Raw genomic sequence first — 16,894 nt, forward strand, 5'->3', positions numbered from 1 at the left:
CACTCACTACCATTATGCATGTCAAATTCATTATATGGGTAAATGCATGCATGCATCTCAGAGGAGGTTTTTCCAGTGAGGCATAGGAGGATGGTCCTCCTCTATTAGATTGGGGATTTTATATAAAAAAATATATATATTAAAAAAAAAAAATATTTTTATATTTTTCATTTTTCATTTTTTTTTTATAATAAAATATCAATCAAATGTGTTTTTTCTTATGTGCAGACGCTCATTTTTTCATTCATTATATAGCTCCATGCAGACGAGTCACTCTGGCCCTGGTCCCAGCATGGGGGAGGGGATTAAAAAAACACCCGCCCTGTGGGCTTGATTTATTTGGTAATTTATCTAATGAAAAAATAAGATTGGTTGAAAAAGACTTGCAATTCACAGAAAACAGTGAGAGTGATGTGTTTTCCAACGAATCAGATTGAGGAGGAGGGGAGCTCTCCCTTAGCCCGTGAAACCAGGTGAAACCCTAATTGGTTGTTGTTTGATAGATAGATTGCTTGACATTGATTGACATTCTGTATTGTCCAATGCTGATGAATACGTCTGAAAATCGGCAACGTTGTTCCACTGCCTGGTCTGTGGTCTCTCACGCTGAATCAAGGAGGTGAAATCCACTGCTTGACCTGACAGGAAGGATTTACTGAGACAGTAGCAGCATATCATATTTCCCTCTTATTTTTATTTACTTTTTTATCAATCAGTAAGTGTTCACAAGCCAGACAGTCGTTGATATTGGATTACCACCAAAACGAGTTTCGAGTTGCGGGGAGACGAGCTGCGCGATACGGGCTTTTTGCAATGTCAGAAAACTGGAATATTTGCAACGTCTCGACTGCAGCGTTTCCCCTACAGACAGCACGGATATTCAAGTAAGTCAATTGAATTCAAGTTATCCGAACCTTCTATTAAATTCGGCGTGGAAATGTTTCACCGAGCAGCGCTATTTTTGTCGTATTGAAGTTTCATCCTGTAATTTCTTATACTAAAACCCGCGAACTTTAAATTCACACATTTTTTAACTGAATTTGGCCTGTAAATCGATAGCTGACAGCGGGCTCAATTTTAAAGCTTGAGTGGTGATCTTTATATCATATGAAAGTAGAAGAAATAAGGAATCGATTGGGATGAAGCATGTCAACCTAGGATGTCGGGAAGGGGGGGTAAATAACGCTCCAAAGTTGATAACTAAATGAGTAGTGCAGCACTGTTCACAGGAAGACACACTCTCGTTCCAAATGCAATTAAGTGTAATTTAACGCTATTTGACAACAGTTTCGGCCATAGACTTTGTCAAGTATCATACAAACAGTGCAAGACAGCCATTATAAAGACAGGTTAGCTGATTGAATGGACAACACCTGTCTTGTGAAAGCACATAGGATGAATCAAAACATTGATGTCACAGGTAGGCTGTATACCATAATATATCATGAATCTATGTGAATAAATAGATTTATATAAATAGTAATCACAGCCTAATGCATAGAGATAAATCCTGAAACCTTCTCGCAACAGTTCTAGCCTAAGCCAGTGGTTTTCGAACTGGGGTCCCCAGCAAAAAGGGGGGATAATCTATTTTCACTATAATTCCATGCCATCCATAAGTAACACAATCTAAGATAGTGTAGAAGTGAGTAACTAGGCTAATTATAAACATAACAGCACAAATAATTGACAAAAATCTCGAAATAAATATACAGTATTTACTCTGAGAAATGAAATAATGAGAAAAGGAACAATTATTGATGGTTAAAACTGAATAATGACATCACAACAGTCTAATCCTAATGCTAATTTAAAATGAGATTTGGGCGTTTTGGGCAAAAATTGCTTGTGGGTGAGAGTATCAGCAGCAGAGCACACGTCATATTTTCCCTGGGACCGCCTCAGGTGCCAGGTGCTGTTCCGTCCTGTAGTCCTCTCACTGGGTGCTAATGCAATGCTCCTCACTGGGTGGAAAGCTAAGAGGCTTGACAGCATGGGAAACATGGCAAATACACACACACACATGCGCGCGCGCGCGCACACGTGAAAAAAAAAAGCCCAAATTTTTTCTACAAAAAAATTTCAGAAAAGGGGCGGCGAAAAGGGGCGGCGACCTTCGGTCGCCGCACTAGCTTCCTCCCCTGTTTCCAAGCTCACCAGCCACCACTGGTGCATCTAAATATTTTGTTGATCATCAGCTTACACTTTCTAAATTATGTTATGGACCATTAACTCTTAAATAACTGGTTTGTAAGTCATATAATACTTAACACGTTCACTGCCGTTGGCGAGTCAACTCGTCAAGCAGAAACCAACAGTTGACTGCCAATGGCGAGTCAACTCGTCAAAAAAAAAAAAAAAAACTTTTACATCTCCTATAAAAATATGGCAGCCACCGAACGTGTACAACCCATTCCACCGACCCACTAAGTGGCGACAGTGCTCTCCAGACTATTGAAAGCCGAGCCAAAACTGCAGGGAAAAGCGTGAGGAAGCCATTCTCATACTGTAGGCGAAAACGCTTTCGCGCTGGAGCACAACGGTGGCGCACAACGGTGGGGGGTTCCAAAAATAGACTGGGTGGAACACACTTTGAAACACGCAGCATAAAGCCCAGAATCGCAAAAGCTTCATCAAAGCTCTCAACCGAAACCCCAAGAAACGAGCGAGCCCATCCAGACTCGCCCGACGAGGGGCAGCCAGGCAGCACAGACAACAGAAACTCGCTTGTGACAGACCCGCTGCAGCCACGGAGGGAGGAGAACACACACGGAGGGAGGAGTTTGAAGGAGAGGGGGGTTTCCTGCTGTTATGGAGGAAATTACTGTTCAAAACTATTGTTTAGATGTCTGACGTCTTACTGATGCCAAAAATAAATGGTTAAAGTGACTGTTCTATCGAATTTCACAAAAAGGCATTTTTCTCACCTTTCATTTTCAGACGCTGAAACCATGCTAATGCCTACATAACTACTAACTCTACAAACTTTCTCTTTTAGACAGAGAAAGCACACATTCTATTAGTTCTTTTGAGATATTTTGTGTTCACAAAATCCTAACAGAAAAGAATCCTCGGCTCTTGAAAGATGAGCCAGAATCCTCAAAAAAAAAACTTGGCAGAAGCTACCTACAGTAAAAAAAAAACTGTTGGCAGTGAATGTGTTAATTTAGACATGGTTAATCCATCATTAAGTATGATCACAGTAAATACTTAAAATGCTTCATAGCGTGCAGGTATTATAAAATGTTACCGAAGTTTCACTTCTCACTCTCTCCTGTTCCCTCTCCTCACCTGCCTTCTCCTCCTTTTGTTCTTCCCTCCTCTTCATCTACACCTCTGCTCTCCTCCTCCTCTCCTAGCATCTTTATTGCCTCCTCTTCTTTCTTCCTCTGTCAAAACAAAGAAACCAAGAGCTATTTTTGACTGACTCCATTTGTTGAGAAATAGACACATGGTCACGCCAAAGCCAACATTTCAGCTTGGAAAAATAGCATTCTCTTAGCAGGCTTTTCAAAGGTGCAACTACCTGAAACCACCTCTAGTGCAATGGCGAACAAATAGTTAAAAATATGATGTATATAAGGTGGGTTCCCTGTTACATACATTGCATCAATGGCTGTATTCTGTTTTAATGTTGTTTTGTCTGCTGCACAATGTATGTTGTATATTGTTTGTTTCTGTTTATATCTATTAAAGTGATATTTTTATCTTCGAGAATTTCCCAGTTGGGCTAAAAGAGACAAAGCATCAAATCAAAAATCAACGCACGCCTTCTTCTCCACCTCAGAGTCCATGATCCTGCTGGGCTCCATTGAGCGCGCTCAGCTCCAGGCGCTGCTCTCCATGCAGCTGGGGCGCCCCCGGAGGCTGGAGTACATCAGGGAACGCACCGCCACCGAGAAGAAGCGCATGTCGCTGGGGTCCAACCTGGCCAGCGAGGACACCAAGAAGCGCCTGTCTGTGGTGTCCAACCCGGGCAGCGAGGACGGCAGCCAGCGGGTCAGCCAGGAGGTCCGCTTCCAGGTCAGAGAGGGGGGCGTGGGGTGGGGCGTGGGGTGGGGTGGGGTGGGGTGAGGTGGGGCGCGGTGAGGTGTTGAATGACCAGGGAAACTTGGTGAATGTTGCTAAGCACAATTCTTATCATCGCTGGCCATCAGCAGCCAATCAGATTTCTTGTCTTCCTTGTTATATGTCTTCCTTCCTCGATGTGTTTTCCTGGAAAATGATTCCGACCATTCAATCAATCAATCAGTTAGTCAATCACTCAATCAATGCAATATTTATATAGCGCCAAAAATCATAACAAGAGTTATCTCAAGTCACTTTACAAATAGAGCAGGTAGAAGACCACGCTCTTTATTTTAGACCCAACAATTGAAACAGTTCTCACATGCTCCGGCTCTTTTTCTGCACAGGTCATGTGACAATTGAAGCCATTTCCCCCAAAAGAGCATGTACTTACTTAGCGATGGTGGCAAGGAAGAAGACCCCTTTAACGGGGACGGGTTAGGGTTAGGCCACACCTGGCTGTTGGTGGGCGTGGCTTCTGGGCAACTCTAGGGGTGCAGTAGCATTTTGTGGGGTGGCCGGGCGGGAGCGCCATCTAGCGCATGATGCTGGAACCCCGGATTGACATGAGATCACGTCAATGGCGGGGAAAGTGTTCATTTTCCACTGATGCTTCTTAATGAGCAAGCAAGTTATGTTCACTCCTCAAAATGATGCAACGTTATGAAAGTTAATACTAAAGCAGCAAATGCAACGCACGGTAGGGCTGTCACAAACAAACTTTAATTGCCCGAAATTCGTTCGAATATATTCGAAGTTTTTTGGTTAATTAATTAATTAATTTTTTTTTTTTTTTCCCCAGTCCAGCAGCCTGTTGCACCAGCTGAACGTAAGTTCTGTCTTAAGTTAGGGTGTAAAGTCCACACTAACTGCTACGTTCAAACTAGTTAGTTTGACACTAAAGTTGTGTCTTTGTTTGGTTGCACCACGGAGACGTAAGGTACATCTTAACTAGTAGACCCTAAAGTCCATACTAACCAAAATAGTGTCGCAGACAATGACGTGTACAGTATCTGTGACCAATCAGTGAAAAGCACGGTGGAAACGGTGTTTATTTACGGTTGTTTAAGTAAGTGGAGTGAAAACAGGACATGTTGCCCACCGCAAATTAGTGCTTTCATATTTCATCAACACTAATCAAATGAGAACGTTATTGAGTAACGTTCGTTTAAGTTCATATTACTGTTAACGTTTATCTGTGAGCTCTTCATCAGTATTGTAGGCTATACCACCATCCTGCCTCACTAAATTGTTGCGGTTATTTTAATTTGTATGCAGTGCTGCAGCTTGTGGGAAACAAAAGCGTGAGTTATAAATATCAAAGGGTGTAATTTATCACGGAGAGCGCGTTGCGGACGCAAAACAACGATGCGCCACGGTGCCAAGTTGCAATCCGTGCCAACTGCTATTTTACGGAGGACTTTACACCTAGTAAGACGTAGGTGTAAATTTTAAGTTCTAACTTATGCCTAGGTTGTAACTATTTCACTTACGCACAGCTGGTGCAACCCACTGCAGGCCACCGGGCATCAGCCCGACGTGTTAGCTTGGACGCTCACAGTCACAACACTGCCTCACAAACTTGGCTGCATCCAACTCGAGACAACTTTTCAGACCCTGGAGACAATCTTTCTCAGAAGAGACTAACGCGACAAATCTGGAGACTTTTTCTGACATGGGATTAACATTACCAGCAAGCAGCAGTTGGTTAATTTTGGTTCATAAAAAAAAAAAAAAAAAAAAATTCGAACAGTCAATTTACATATCGAACACGAACCCCTCCCCCACATTCGAAGTTGCATTCGAATTTCGAATGAAAAGTGACAGCCCTAACGCACGGTCAAATCTTTGCAGCTTCAGACGGCTACATAGATGCAGTCAGAGCCTCGTGCTCCCCCACAGTCAGTTTGAAATGGAACGATCCATCACGCAGGCTGCTCACAGTGTGAACGCACCCTTCCCTCAGTCCATCAAGCAGGCTGCTCGCGGGGGGGTACGGTGGTGCAGTGGTAAGCACTGTCGCCTCACAGCTCGAAGGTCCTGGGTTCGATTCCCACCTGGGACGCTGTGAACGCTGAAGGAATGCGTGCCCGTCCGCATGTCCTCGAGTGCCCACCGCCCGGGTGGGGTCGTCAAAAAGGACCTTTCTGTGTGGAGTTTGCATGTTCTTCCCGTGCCTCCCGGGGGTTTCCTTCATATAGGAACCCCCTTCACCAAAAACATGCAATATCCTGGTTGCTAATGTGGTTCCTCCTCTGGTCGTTAAGGGCGCCTGTTCGGAGGGAGGGGAACTGGTTGGAATAGCGTGAACCTCCCACGTGCTATGTCCTACCAGTGAAGCTTCCTCTGTCAGGTGAAAAGAAGCGGCTGGCTAACTGCCCATGTCTCGGAGGAAGCATGGAGCCAGTTTCGGCTCTCCCCAGATCAGCAGAGGGTGGAGCAGCAACCAGGATAAATAAAAGTAAATTAGCACTAAGGGGGATAAAAATGAGATAAAAAATCGGGAAAAGAATAAAAAAAAAAAAAGCAGGCTGCTCGCAGTGTGAACGCACCCTTCCCTCAGTCCATCCAATTGGCCGTGTCTGCGGGTGGGAAGTCGGATTAAGGGTATGTGTCCTGGTCGCTGCACTAGCGCCTCCTCTGGGCAGTCGGGGGCGCCTGTTCGGGGGGGCAGGGGAATTGGGGGGGGGAATAGCGTGATCCTCCCATGCGCTACGTCCTGCCGGTGAAACCCCCTCGCTGTCAGGTGAAAAGAAGCGACTGGCGACTGCACATGTGTCGGAGGAAGCATGTGCTAGTCTACAACTCTCCCCAGATCAGCAGAGGGGGTGGAGCAATGACTGAGACAGCAGGAGGAATTGGCCAAGTACAATTGGGGAGAAAACAAATCAGTTGAAAAAGAAAGAAAAGAGAAAGTCAAAGTGTATCAACAGTCACAGTGCTGCTGGATAAAGTGTATCAACAGTCACAGTGCTGCTGGATAAAGTGTATCAACAGTCACAGTGCTGCTGGATAAAGTGTATCAACAGTCACAGTGCTGCTGGATAAAGTGTATCAACAGTCACAGTGCTGCTGGATAAAGTGTATCAACAGTCACAGTGCTGCTGGATAAAGTGTATCAACAGTCACAGTGCTGCTGGATAAAGTGTATCAACAGTCACAGTGCTGCTGGATAAAGTGTATCAACAGTCACAGTGCTGCTGGATAAAGTGTATCAACAGTCACAGTGCTGCTGGATAAAGTGTATCAACAGTCACAGTGCTGCTGGATAAAGTGTATCAACAGTCACAGTGCTGCTGGATAAAGTGTATCAACAGTCACAGTGCTGCTGGATAAAGTGTATCAACAGTCACAGTGCTGCTGGATAAAGTGTATCAACAGTCACAGTGCTGCTGGATAAAGTGTATCAACAGTCACAGTGCTGCTGGATAAAGTGTATCAACAGTCACAGTGCTGCTGGATAAAGTGTATCAACAGTCACAGTGCTGCTGGATAAAGTGTATCAACAGTCACAGTGCTGCTGGATAAAGTGTATCAACAGTCACAGTGCTGCTGGATAAAGTGTATCAACAGTCACAGTGCTGCTGGATAAAGTGTATCAACAGTCACAGTGCTGCTGGATAAAGTGTATCAACAGTCACAGTGCTGCTGGATAAAGTGTATCAACAGTCACAGTGCTGCTGGACACGCTTTGACTGACCAACACAGATGGAGTCAAAATGTACAAACTAGGAGTCAAGGATTACTGGACCACTTTAACAGAAAAGAATACAAATGAGATGTTCTGTAAGTCCAGCAGATAAGAAAAAAAGCAATCTTCCGGGATTCTTCATGACATCCTGACTTATCAACCTCTACTGGAGGAGAAAAGCCAATATTGCTTTACCTGAACTTTAAAGTTTTGACGGGGGAAATTGAAAATGATATTTTAGAAAAGCCAAGAGAGAGACAGAAATATGAGTCTTACGGACAGACATGGCAGACAGACATTCATTTATCTGATGTATTTAAATGTGAATTGTCAGAGGCTGGAACGAAAGTTCTTGCCTGCACAGTTTGGAGGGAAAGTGTGATTCATTGCGTGTGTGTGTGTGTGTGTGTGTGTGTGTGTGTGTGTGTGTGTCTGTGTGTGTGTGTGTGTGTGTGTGTGTGTGTGTGTGTGTGTGTAGGGGTAGAAGTTTAACTCTGGGTCTTGAACGGCTGTGCTCAGAATGTTGATTATCTCTCTCTATCCCTCTTCCTTTCTCGCTTGTCACTTGTTTGCAGTGAATGGCTGCCCTCAAGCATGAATGCGGGGGCGTGTGTGTGTGTGTGTGTGTGTGTGTGTGTGTGTGTGTGTGTGTGAGAGAGAATGATATGCTGTAACTACTAGTGATTTCTCCTGTTTTTCACCCCAAGCCATCATACCTTGGACATCCAGCTATTCATCACACACACTCAATTAGCTTTTCTCCCCCTCTCTCTCCCTCCCTCTCTCTCCCTCTCTCTCTCTCTCCCTCTCTCTCTCCCTCCCTCTCTCTCCCTCTCTCTCTCTCTCCCTCCCTCCCTCTCTCTCTCTCTCCCTCCCTCCCTCTCTCTCCCTCTCTCTCTCTCTCCCTCTCTCTCTCCCTCTCTCCCTCTCTCTCTCTCTCCCTCTCTCTCTCTCCCTCCCTCTCTCTCCCTCTCTCTCTCTCTCTCTCTCTCTGTCTCTCTCCCTCTCTCTCTCCCTCTCCCACTCTCTCTCTCTCTCTCCCTCCCTCCCTCTCTTTCTCGTGTACTGTTGGTTGGAACAATATACATACATATACGTACATCTATACGTACGTACGTGCATCCCTACATATACATACTAGAAGTTGTAATACCTCCTCCTATGCCTAGAGGGTGCTATCTGCAGTAAGCTGCTCTCGGTACAGGACTTCCTGTTTATATCTATATAGGAGTGTGAATGATGGCATTCCGGGTCAGTCACCAGAGCAAGGAGGGAGGGGTGGCTCAACCCAGGGTCCTGTAGACTTTGCTTTTGTAAATAAACTCATTGTTTTACTATTTTAAATTCTAGTTTATTTAGTTAAAAGTAGTAATTTTACCACAATACATACATACATACATGGATGTACATAAATATGTATATGTATACATTAGGGGTGTCACGATACACTAATTTCACGATACGATACGATACACAATATTGGGTTCACGATAACGATACGATACGATATTTTAACATTTTTTTTTTTAACAAAAGTAAAAAAAAAAAAAAAAAAAGTATTTATTTATCATTTATTTAACCATGTGAGTCCCGTTGAAATCGAAACCTCTTTTCAAGGGAGCCCTGGGAAAATACTGGAAAAATAGTCTTTCATTTGAAATACACAAAATACAAAACAAATGCTGTTTTTGGAAATTGTTATTATAATAACTAGAAAACAACATGGAAGATAATGCTTCTCTTGCAATAGAATGTGTCACACTGTCACAAACTAAATGTTTGTTGCATGGTGAAAGAAAAATAAAGTATACAATCTATTTCTTAAATAACTCATGCTCAATGGTCCCTAAAAACTTATGTAATCTTATGTACCCCTTGAGCTGTTTTGCCATGCCAGTAGTAGTCTACCCCCTCACTCATGCGTGTTGATTCTGCTAAATTTGTTCTATTATTATTCAGGAGCAATTTTCTTTTTTCTTTTTTTTTCTTTTTTTACGATATAATTTTTTTCTGACGATATCGTGACGTTTCGATATCGCGATATATCGTGCGACGAAATATCGTGACACCCATAGTATACATACATACGGTACATACGTACATACACACACACACACACACACATGCACACACATACCTGAGCTAGACATTGTCCGAGTGAACAATAACTCTCGTTATTCTGAATGTAGCTGAATCGTTTGGTTTGACCAAGTAAAACTCTTCTTCTAAGGATTTTAAAGCAGCTACGAGCAAGATTTTCGATTGTTATTAAACAGTCTAAATTTAATATCGATGCCTCACATCTTACCTCTAATATTAGACGAGACCAACGCAGAGTAGTCTCGCTTGAAAGCAGAGTGAATCGGCCAGTGTTGTCTTGATGATTAGTCTGTCTGCGGGCCGGTGTCATCAGGAAGTGAAATGAAACGGTTTGCGGCAGCCACTTCGGCCATAACCACTAAATTACTAAATTACTTTCAAACAAACGGTTAGAATATAACAAGAGATATTCGCGAGAGCAGAAAGCCCTTTGATGTAGCGGGGAAAGCCGTCCTTCTTGTTTTACGGTTTACGGCAGCTGTAAACAGTTGCTAGACGGAGCGAAATGGTTTACGGCCGTAGCAACAGACCCAAAACAGCTGCCCTCGCTACTTTCTACAGATTCTACAGATTCACTCGGCTTTCAAGCGAGACTACTCTGCATTGGTCTCGTCTAATATTAGAGGTAAGATGTGAGGCATCGATATTAAATTTAGACTGTTTAATAACAATCGAAAATCTTGCTCGTAGCTGCTTTAAGAAAGGTCTATGGGGACATAAATGGGGAATGAAATCCTTCACAGTAGGTCCCACGCCCAACCCGGAAGAGGCCGTGACCTAGGCACTCTATAGAGGGTTTGAATGCTCTGTCTTTTCTGTGTGTGTGCAGATCTCCACTGAGGAGTCTACCTTCAGTCCGACTCGTCCCATTCCCCAGAAGCCCCTCAAACCTGCCCTAAAGAGGGCTTCTGTGGTGGACCGCCCCACGGAGATCCCCACCAGTAAGACACATGCACACACGCGCACACACGCACGCACGCACGCACGCAGACACACACACACACACACACACACCAGCCCGTTCTTCAATCTGCGTACAAATAACAGGACTTTAATCTTTCAGATTGCGTGCAGTGGATACACCAAAGAGTCGGGAGCTGTAACCAGGAAGTAGCGTAACATTGAAATATATGAGGGATCAGCCGAGTAGCATTTTGGTAAACAAACGGCGTCACTGGGGGAAAAAGGAAATGGGACCCTATGGAGCCAGCCTTGAGTGCTCACTCTAGCCCTGACTGCAGAGCCGGCCCTCCCTATAAGCAAACTAAGCAGCTGCTTAGGGCCACGCAGCCCCCGTGGGAAGAAGATGGCAGGGTGCAGTCCATGTTTGACAGCTCTAACTGCAATGTTTTTTAGCCTGGCTCCAGACCTTCGAAGCCACGCCCACTCCACAGTTGTGAATTTGGCTCTTCTTGGTCTGGAATCACCATGTGCAAACGCCTTTTGTCCGGTTGAAAATCCAATGATGGACGCTGATTGGCTAACGCCGTTGTCAGTCATCATGCACAACAGAAACAGCTGTGGCCAAAGCTAACGTGTCCTATGATGTGGATTCTAGCACGGACTGGTTTATATGACGGATGTAACTTCCTGGTCAGACGTAAAGTAAAGAGTAAAGCACGTTACTGATATTCTGCTCTCTGTCTCGTCATTATGTGATCTTAGAGGCATAAAGATTACACAACATAACGTAGCTAGCTAATGCTAGCCAGCTTCTCCACATTAAAGGAGGACTTACCTCCAAAACACTTTTTTTCAGCTTTTAACCAATATATATGACTTTGGGGGTGATGTGTGAAGAATTCTGGTCAGAATTTCCACATTTGACACCAAACTGTTGCCATTTTACCATTTGTATCATTTTTCAGCAGCATACCTGGCATAAGCGCCCTCTTAGGGTCAAAGACTGCTTTTTTTTTTTTTCTCAAATGAATGGGAGATTAGGAACACATTGACGTCACAGTGTTCCCAAAGACTATGGGATTTCAAGATAATTACTCCCCTACCCCCCCTGTACCCTTTCGGCTCCTCAGAACTCCAAGCCTATTCCTATTGAAGTTTGCTCTTAAAATACTGAACCAAACGTCGTCAAAGTTGGCACATGTCTTAATTATAGTTAGTTTCCCGCTGAATGTGTCATTACTTTATTGATATCTTACCTGGATAAGCTCGAATGATGATGTTTATATTATCAGTCCGAGTTGGAAGCACTGTCTCCAGCCCAGCCAGGCGGGAGCGGGCGGGAGAGAGTCGAACTGTAACCTCATGCACTAGCACCAAGCTCCGGGCGCGCGCGCAGCAGCAGCAGCAGCAGCAGCAGCAGCTCTGTGCTCAGAGCACAGAGAGCACAGTCTGACATTTCCGCGGCTATCAGTCCGACTTCAGAAGCACTTCTCTCGGCCAGTCTGCTCTCTCATGCACCCGCGGGGGCGCGCGGCAGCAGCACACACCAGCAGTGAGAGGCGGGGGCTTTCAACAGTCTGACATTTCAGCAAACAAATCTCGTCGCAGTTTAGCGGACATGTAAAATATAACGCTATACTACGACGTGACAATGTGACAAAGCTTCTCTAAACATATCGGCTAATATAATATCATCACTGTGTACAAGCAACGCCAACTTTTATGGAAATCAAGTCAGCAGAGCAGAGCGACTGGCTCTGTCTGTGTGTGTGTGCTGCTCGGGGGGATTCGCATGGGAACAGTGTGAGGAGGAGAAGAGCTCTCCCCAAGCCCCAAAACGCAAATTAAAAACGGATTTCATTGCGCGGTTTATCTCTAGTTAGACGAGGGAATTACGTGGAGAAATCTCGCATTGTGTTACCTAGGGGTGTCACAATATATCGTCCCACGAAATTTCGCGATAGTAAAACGTCACGATATGTATCGTTGAGATGAAATCTCATATCGCAAAAAAAAAAAAAAAAAAAAAAAAAAAAAAAAAAAAAAATTTTCAAAGAATAGACTAAGAAACGTCTTTGTTTGTTGAAGTTCAATGTGTGGAAAGTAGTTCAGTTGAACAAGTCTCAACCATTCAATTGAGTTTCTGGCAAAACTGTTTACTTGACAGGAAAAACTGAAGATGCATAAAAAATAGATTAAGAAAAGTCTTGTTGTTTGAGTTTGAAGAAAAACTGAAGATGCATAATGAGAATTTATACTGCTGAGAAACCTTTTAGTTCAAAGTAAATCTAAGTGACGGTGTAACTCATTCTATTTCAAGATAAGCCTTATCTCCAATCTCATGTTTTTTTCTAGTTGTTATTGTAATAACAATTTCCCACAACAGCATGTTTTGTATTTGTGCATTTCAAATAAAATACTACTTTTCCAGTCATATATTGTCATTATTCAAGTTTAAAAAAAATATTGTTAAAATCGTATCGTATCGTATCGTTATCGTGAACCCAGTATCGTGATACGTATCGTATCGTGAACTGAGTGTATCGTGACACCCCTAGTGTTACCCCAGAGCGAGAGGTTTGTCCTCACTGTGTGCTGTGTGCTGCGAGCAGCGAGGCTCTTAACGTAAGTTTAGACAAGCCACATGCAAGCCACGCACACACACATGGGACAAAATGGGACAAAAATAATTAAATTTCTAGTTCGCCACTGAATGGCCAAATTGATATAACTATCAACCATTTCAGGATTTTCTGTTTCCATACAGGCCACCAGCGTTGGCTAATTGTTGATATTTATAAAGATATCGCCCCTCTCAAATAAATTATTTTTGAGGCAGTAGGCAAACTGTAATGGCGTCGATTTCCGAAAAAAAATCTTGACTTAACACAGCCAAAGAGTCTAGTATAGACAAGAGTATATGTCATTTCTTGGTTTTTTCCATAGGTATTTTCAAATCACTGTTCTAATACATATCTAGGGGGTAAGTCCTCCTTTAAGCAGCCAACTTTGACCAACTTTGTACTTTTCGTTTTAACGAACGTCTTGTTAGTTACTGCAGTGAACGTCTTGTTAGTTACTGCAGTGTACGTCTTATTAGTTACTGCAGTGAACGTCTTGTTAGTTACTGCAGTGAACGTCTTGTTAGTTACTGCAGTGAATGTCTTGTTAGTTACTGCAGTGAACGTCTTGTTAGTTACTGCAGTGAACGTCTTGTTAGTTACTGCAGTGAACGTCTTGTTAGTTACTGCAGTGAACGTCTTGTTAGTTACTGCAGTGAACGTCTTGTTAGTTACTGCAGTGAATGTCTTGTTAGTTACTGCAGTGAACGTCTTGTTAGTTACTGCAGTGAACGGCTTGTTAGTTACTGCAGTGAACGGCTTGTTAGTTACTGCAGTGAACGGCTTGTTAGTTACTGCAGTGAACGTCTTGTTAGTTACTGCAGTGAACGTCTTGTTAGTTACTGCAGTGTACGTCTTATTAGTTACTGCAGTGAACGTCTTGTTAGTTACTGCAGTGAACGTCTTGTTAGTTACTGCAGTGAACGGCTTGTTAGTTACTGCAGTGAATGTCTTGTTAGTTACTGCAGTGAACGTCTTGTTAGTTACTGCAGTGAACGGCTTGTTAGTTACTGCAGTGAACGGCTTGTTAGTTACTGCAGTGAACGTCTTGTTAGTTACTGCAGTGAACGTCTTGTTAGTTACTGCAGTGAACGTCTTGTTAGTTACTGCAGTGAACGATAAGAGAACGTCTTGTTAGTTACTGCAGTGTACGATAAGAGAACGTCTTGTTAGTTACTGCAGTGAACGTCTCATTAGTTACTGCAGTGTACGATAAGACTTCCGTTTAAACGACAAGTACAAAGTCGGCTCGACTTTAGCTGCTTAACGTGCAGAAGCTGGCTAGCATTAGCTAGCTACGTTAGCTTGTGCTTGTGACTACAGTAGCAAGACTGCAGGCGGCTGCCCTGCCGATTGGTTAGGGAAGACCGAAGCCCGCGCCCTCATAGAAATGCTCTGGAGTGAGTGCAATCTCAGATGAAGAGACAATGAGTTTATGAATAGACGATACAGTTTGAATATCAGGCTACAATGTTTTAGCTAGACTAGCGCAGAGCTTCCGGTATTAGCAGAAACTAGACATCCAGACAAAATCCAAAATACCTTTTTTTACAAAGGTAAATGACCAGGACTATTTTCAAACGGGTCCCTTTCCCTCTTCCACTGCTGGTATCAGCGCGGCCCCGCCCAGCTCGTCTCGCTTTTTTGTCTCATTCCACCGATCAAAAACGTGGACAGCCCGGGTTGAGTCGGGGTTGAGTCGTGCTGCTTTTGGTCCCTGCTCTGTTGAGGTTCCAGCGCTGTGGACCCGGTACCATACCGTGACGTGAAAACACTGCAGACGACGGATTGGTCAGGCAGAATCGTGTTTACTGTATCTACTGTCAATGCTGGATACCAGTTTAGTGGGGCTTACCTTCTCTTCTGTTATTTCCATCAGTCTTTTGTGTTGCTGCCTTCGGCTCTGGTGAAATAAAATCGATCTCCTTGCTCATCTTTAACATGACGGTGGTTTTCAATTGTTTTGAGAGAGAAAAAGTCCGCTCCTCAGGAAGCCCTTTGTAGTTGTGTGCTACATCAGCTCCGCTAGGCCGGCGGCGGGGGTTTAGTGAAGCCGCGGTCTTGCCTGGTGAGTTGCCGCCGGGGTAGTGGGCTGGCTTCCCTTCTCCCCGTAGCGTACTCCCGTCCCCCGCGCAGCGCATGCATGTGAGTTTGAGTAACAACAAAGTGATATCCATTCTCCTGGCCAATTGTCACATTTGCCCATGTACACTGTAGGTCATTTAGAGGCACCAGTATTTCATAACCAGTTTAAAAGTTCCGTGTATGGATTTAATTTTAACGTTATACGTTATAGCCTACTTCGGCTATGGGCGGAGGACAGATATGCGGTCGCTATGACGACCAGGTGTGGGCGGAAGCGAGTGAACTTGCTATGGAAACAGAGTCTATATCAAGTAGATACGAGTAAGACCAGATCGAGTAGAGCTGTACTGTGCTGTTATATGTGGTGGAAATGAGCCATAAGATATGCTATCAAGCTGCAACATAAATACAACAACCCTGCCTTACAGATGAATCTTTTCCTTCTTATCTGTGTAAGTTCTTTTTCAAACATCCAGGTGATAGAACGTTTTAAAAATAATTTATTTTTAAAAACACTGGACTAATAAAAGGCAGAAAACAAGACGTCAAAACACCATCCGTAGTGAATGCAGCAGGAAGTAACACACACAAACTTTTTAAAACTTTCCCTCTTATAAATGGTAATCTTTTTGTCCATGTTGCCTCCATGTACTGTAGATTTAAACAAATACGAATTGAGGCTGGTCTGGCTGTAATCAAATAGAGTGGCTGCTAATAGAAAGCCCTATTGTGTAGTGCTCCATGTGCCACATGGGGTAACCTCTGTATGAATGCCATCTCACAGCAGGCATGCACTTACTGGGGCCATTCAAAGATAATGATACAGTAAAGGTAAAAGATTTGCAATTAAAAAGTGCAAAAGTACAGACAAGCCATATCAAATATAAAAGATGAAATTGGAGTCATTAGAACCACAGGAGTCTAGCTTTCAAGCCATTTTTGACAAATGTCAGCTAAGAGCTCCAGGGTCCTAAAAACACAGTGTTCTGCATGCATGACAATGTTATTTCAACACTAAAGCTGCGTTCACACCGACCTATTAAAGTTTTTCGCTGGCATCGAGTTTACATACAAAGTCAATGCAAACAAGCCATTGAGCGTATATTCGCCCGGGAGAAAAATGGCTGGGCGACAGAGACAGAGCGATAGGGAGAAAATTTGCTCGTCGCCCCAGATGAAATATCCCAACTCAAGCGAAAATACGCTGGCATCAGTCGCTCGCTGTTCAACGCTGATTGGCTGCCGTGTGAGAGCGAGTCAAGGATCACACTGGCTTGGAACAAACCGCTGGTTTATTGTGTGGCAACAAACCGCATTGACAGGCTGGCAGCTGACATGAAGTGAAGTCTGTACTACCGGTATGGAGCTCGCATTAGGAGCACGCTGATAGGCTTAGCTTGTAAACATCTACGGTGGCTCGTAGTGG

At 43.8% G+C, this 16,894-nt stretch overlaps 1 protein-coding gene across 1 annotated transcript in view; it reads left to right on the plus strand.

The window, feature by feature from the left end:
- The window catches only part of LOC310776305 (chloride channel protein 2-like), a gene marked incomplete at both ends in the record, with an annotated part of 117,960 nt that overhangs the window by 50,414 nt on the left and 50,652 nt on the right, over positions 1-16,894 (plus strand). The window contains 2 exons of the mRNA XM_083636508.1: positions 3,788-4,023; positions 10,689-10,800. Coding sequence (XP_083492634.1) covers positions 3,788-4,023; positions 10,689-10,800 — 348 coding nt within the window. The remainder of the gene's footprint in view (positions 1-3,787; positions 4,024-10,688; positions 10,801-16,894) is intronic.

This window comes from Poromitra crassiceps, assembly GCF_964638095.1.
Source record: "Poromitra crassiceps genome assembly, chromosome: 5".
Taxonomy (NCBI): Eukaryota; Metazoa; Chordata; class Actinopteri; order Beryciformes; family Melamphaidae; genus Poromitra; species Poromitra crassiceps.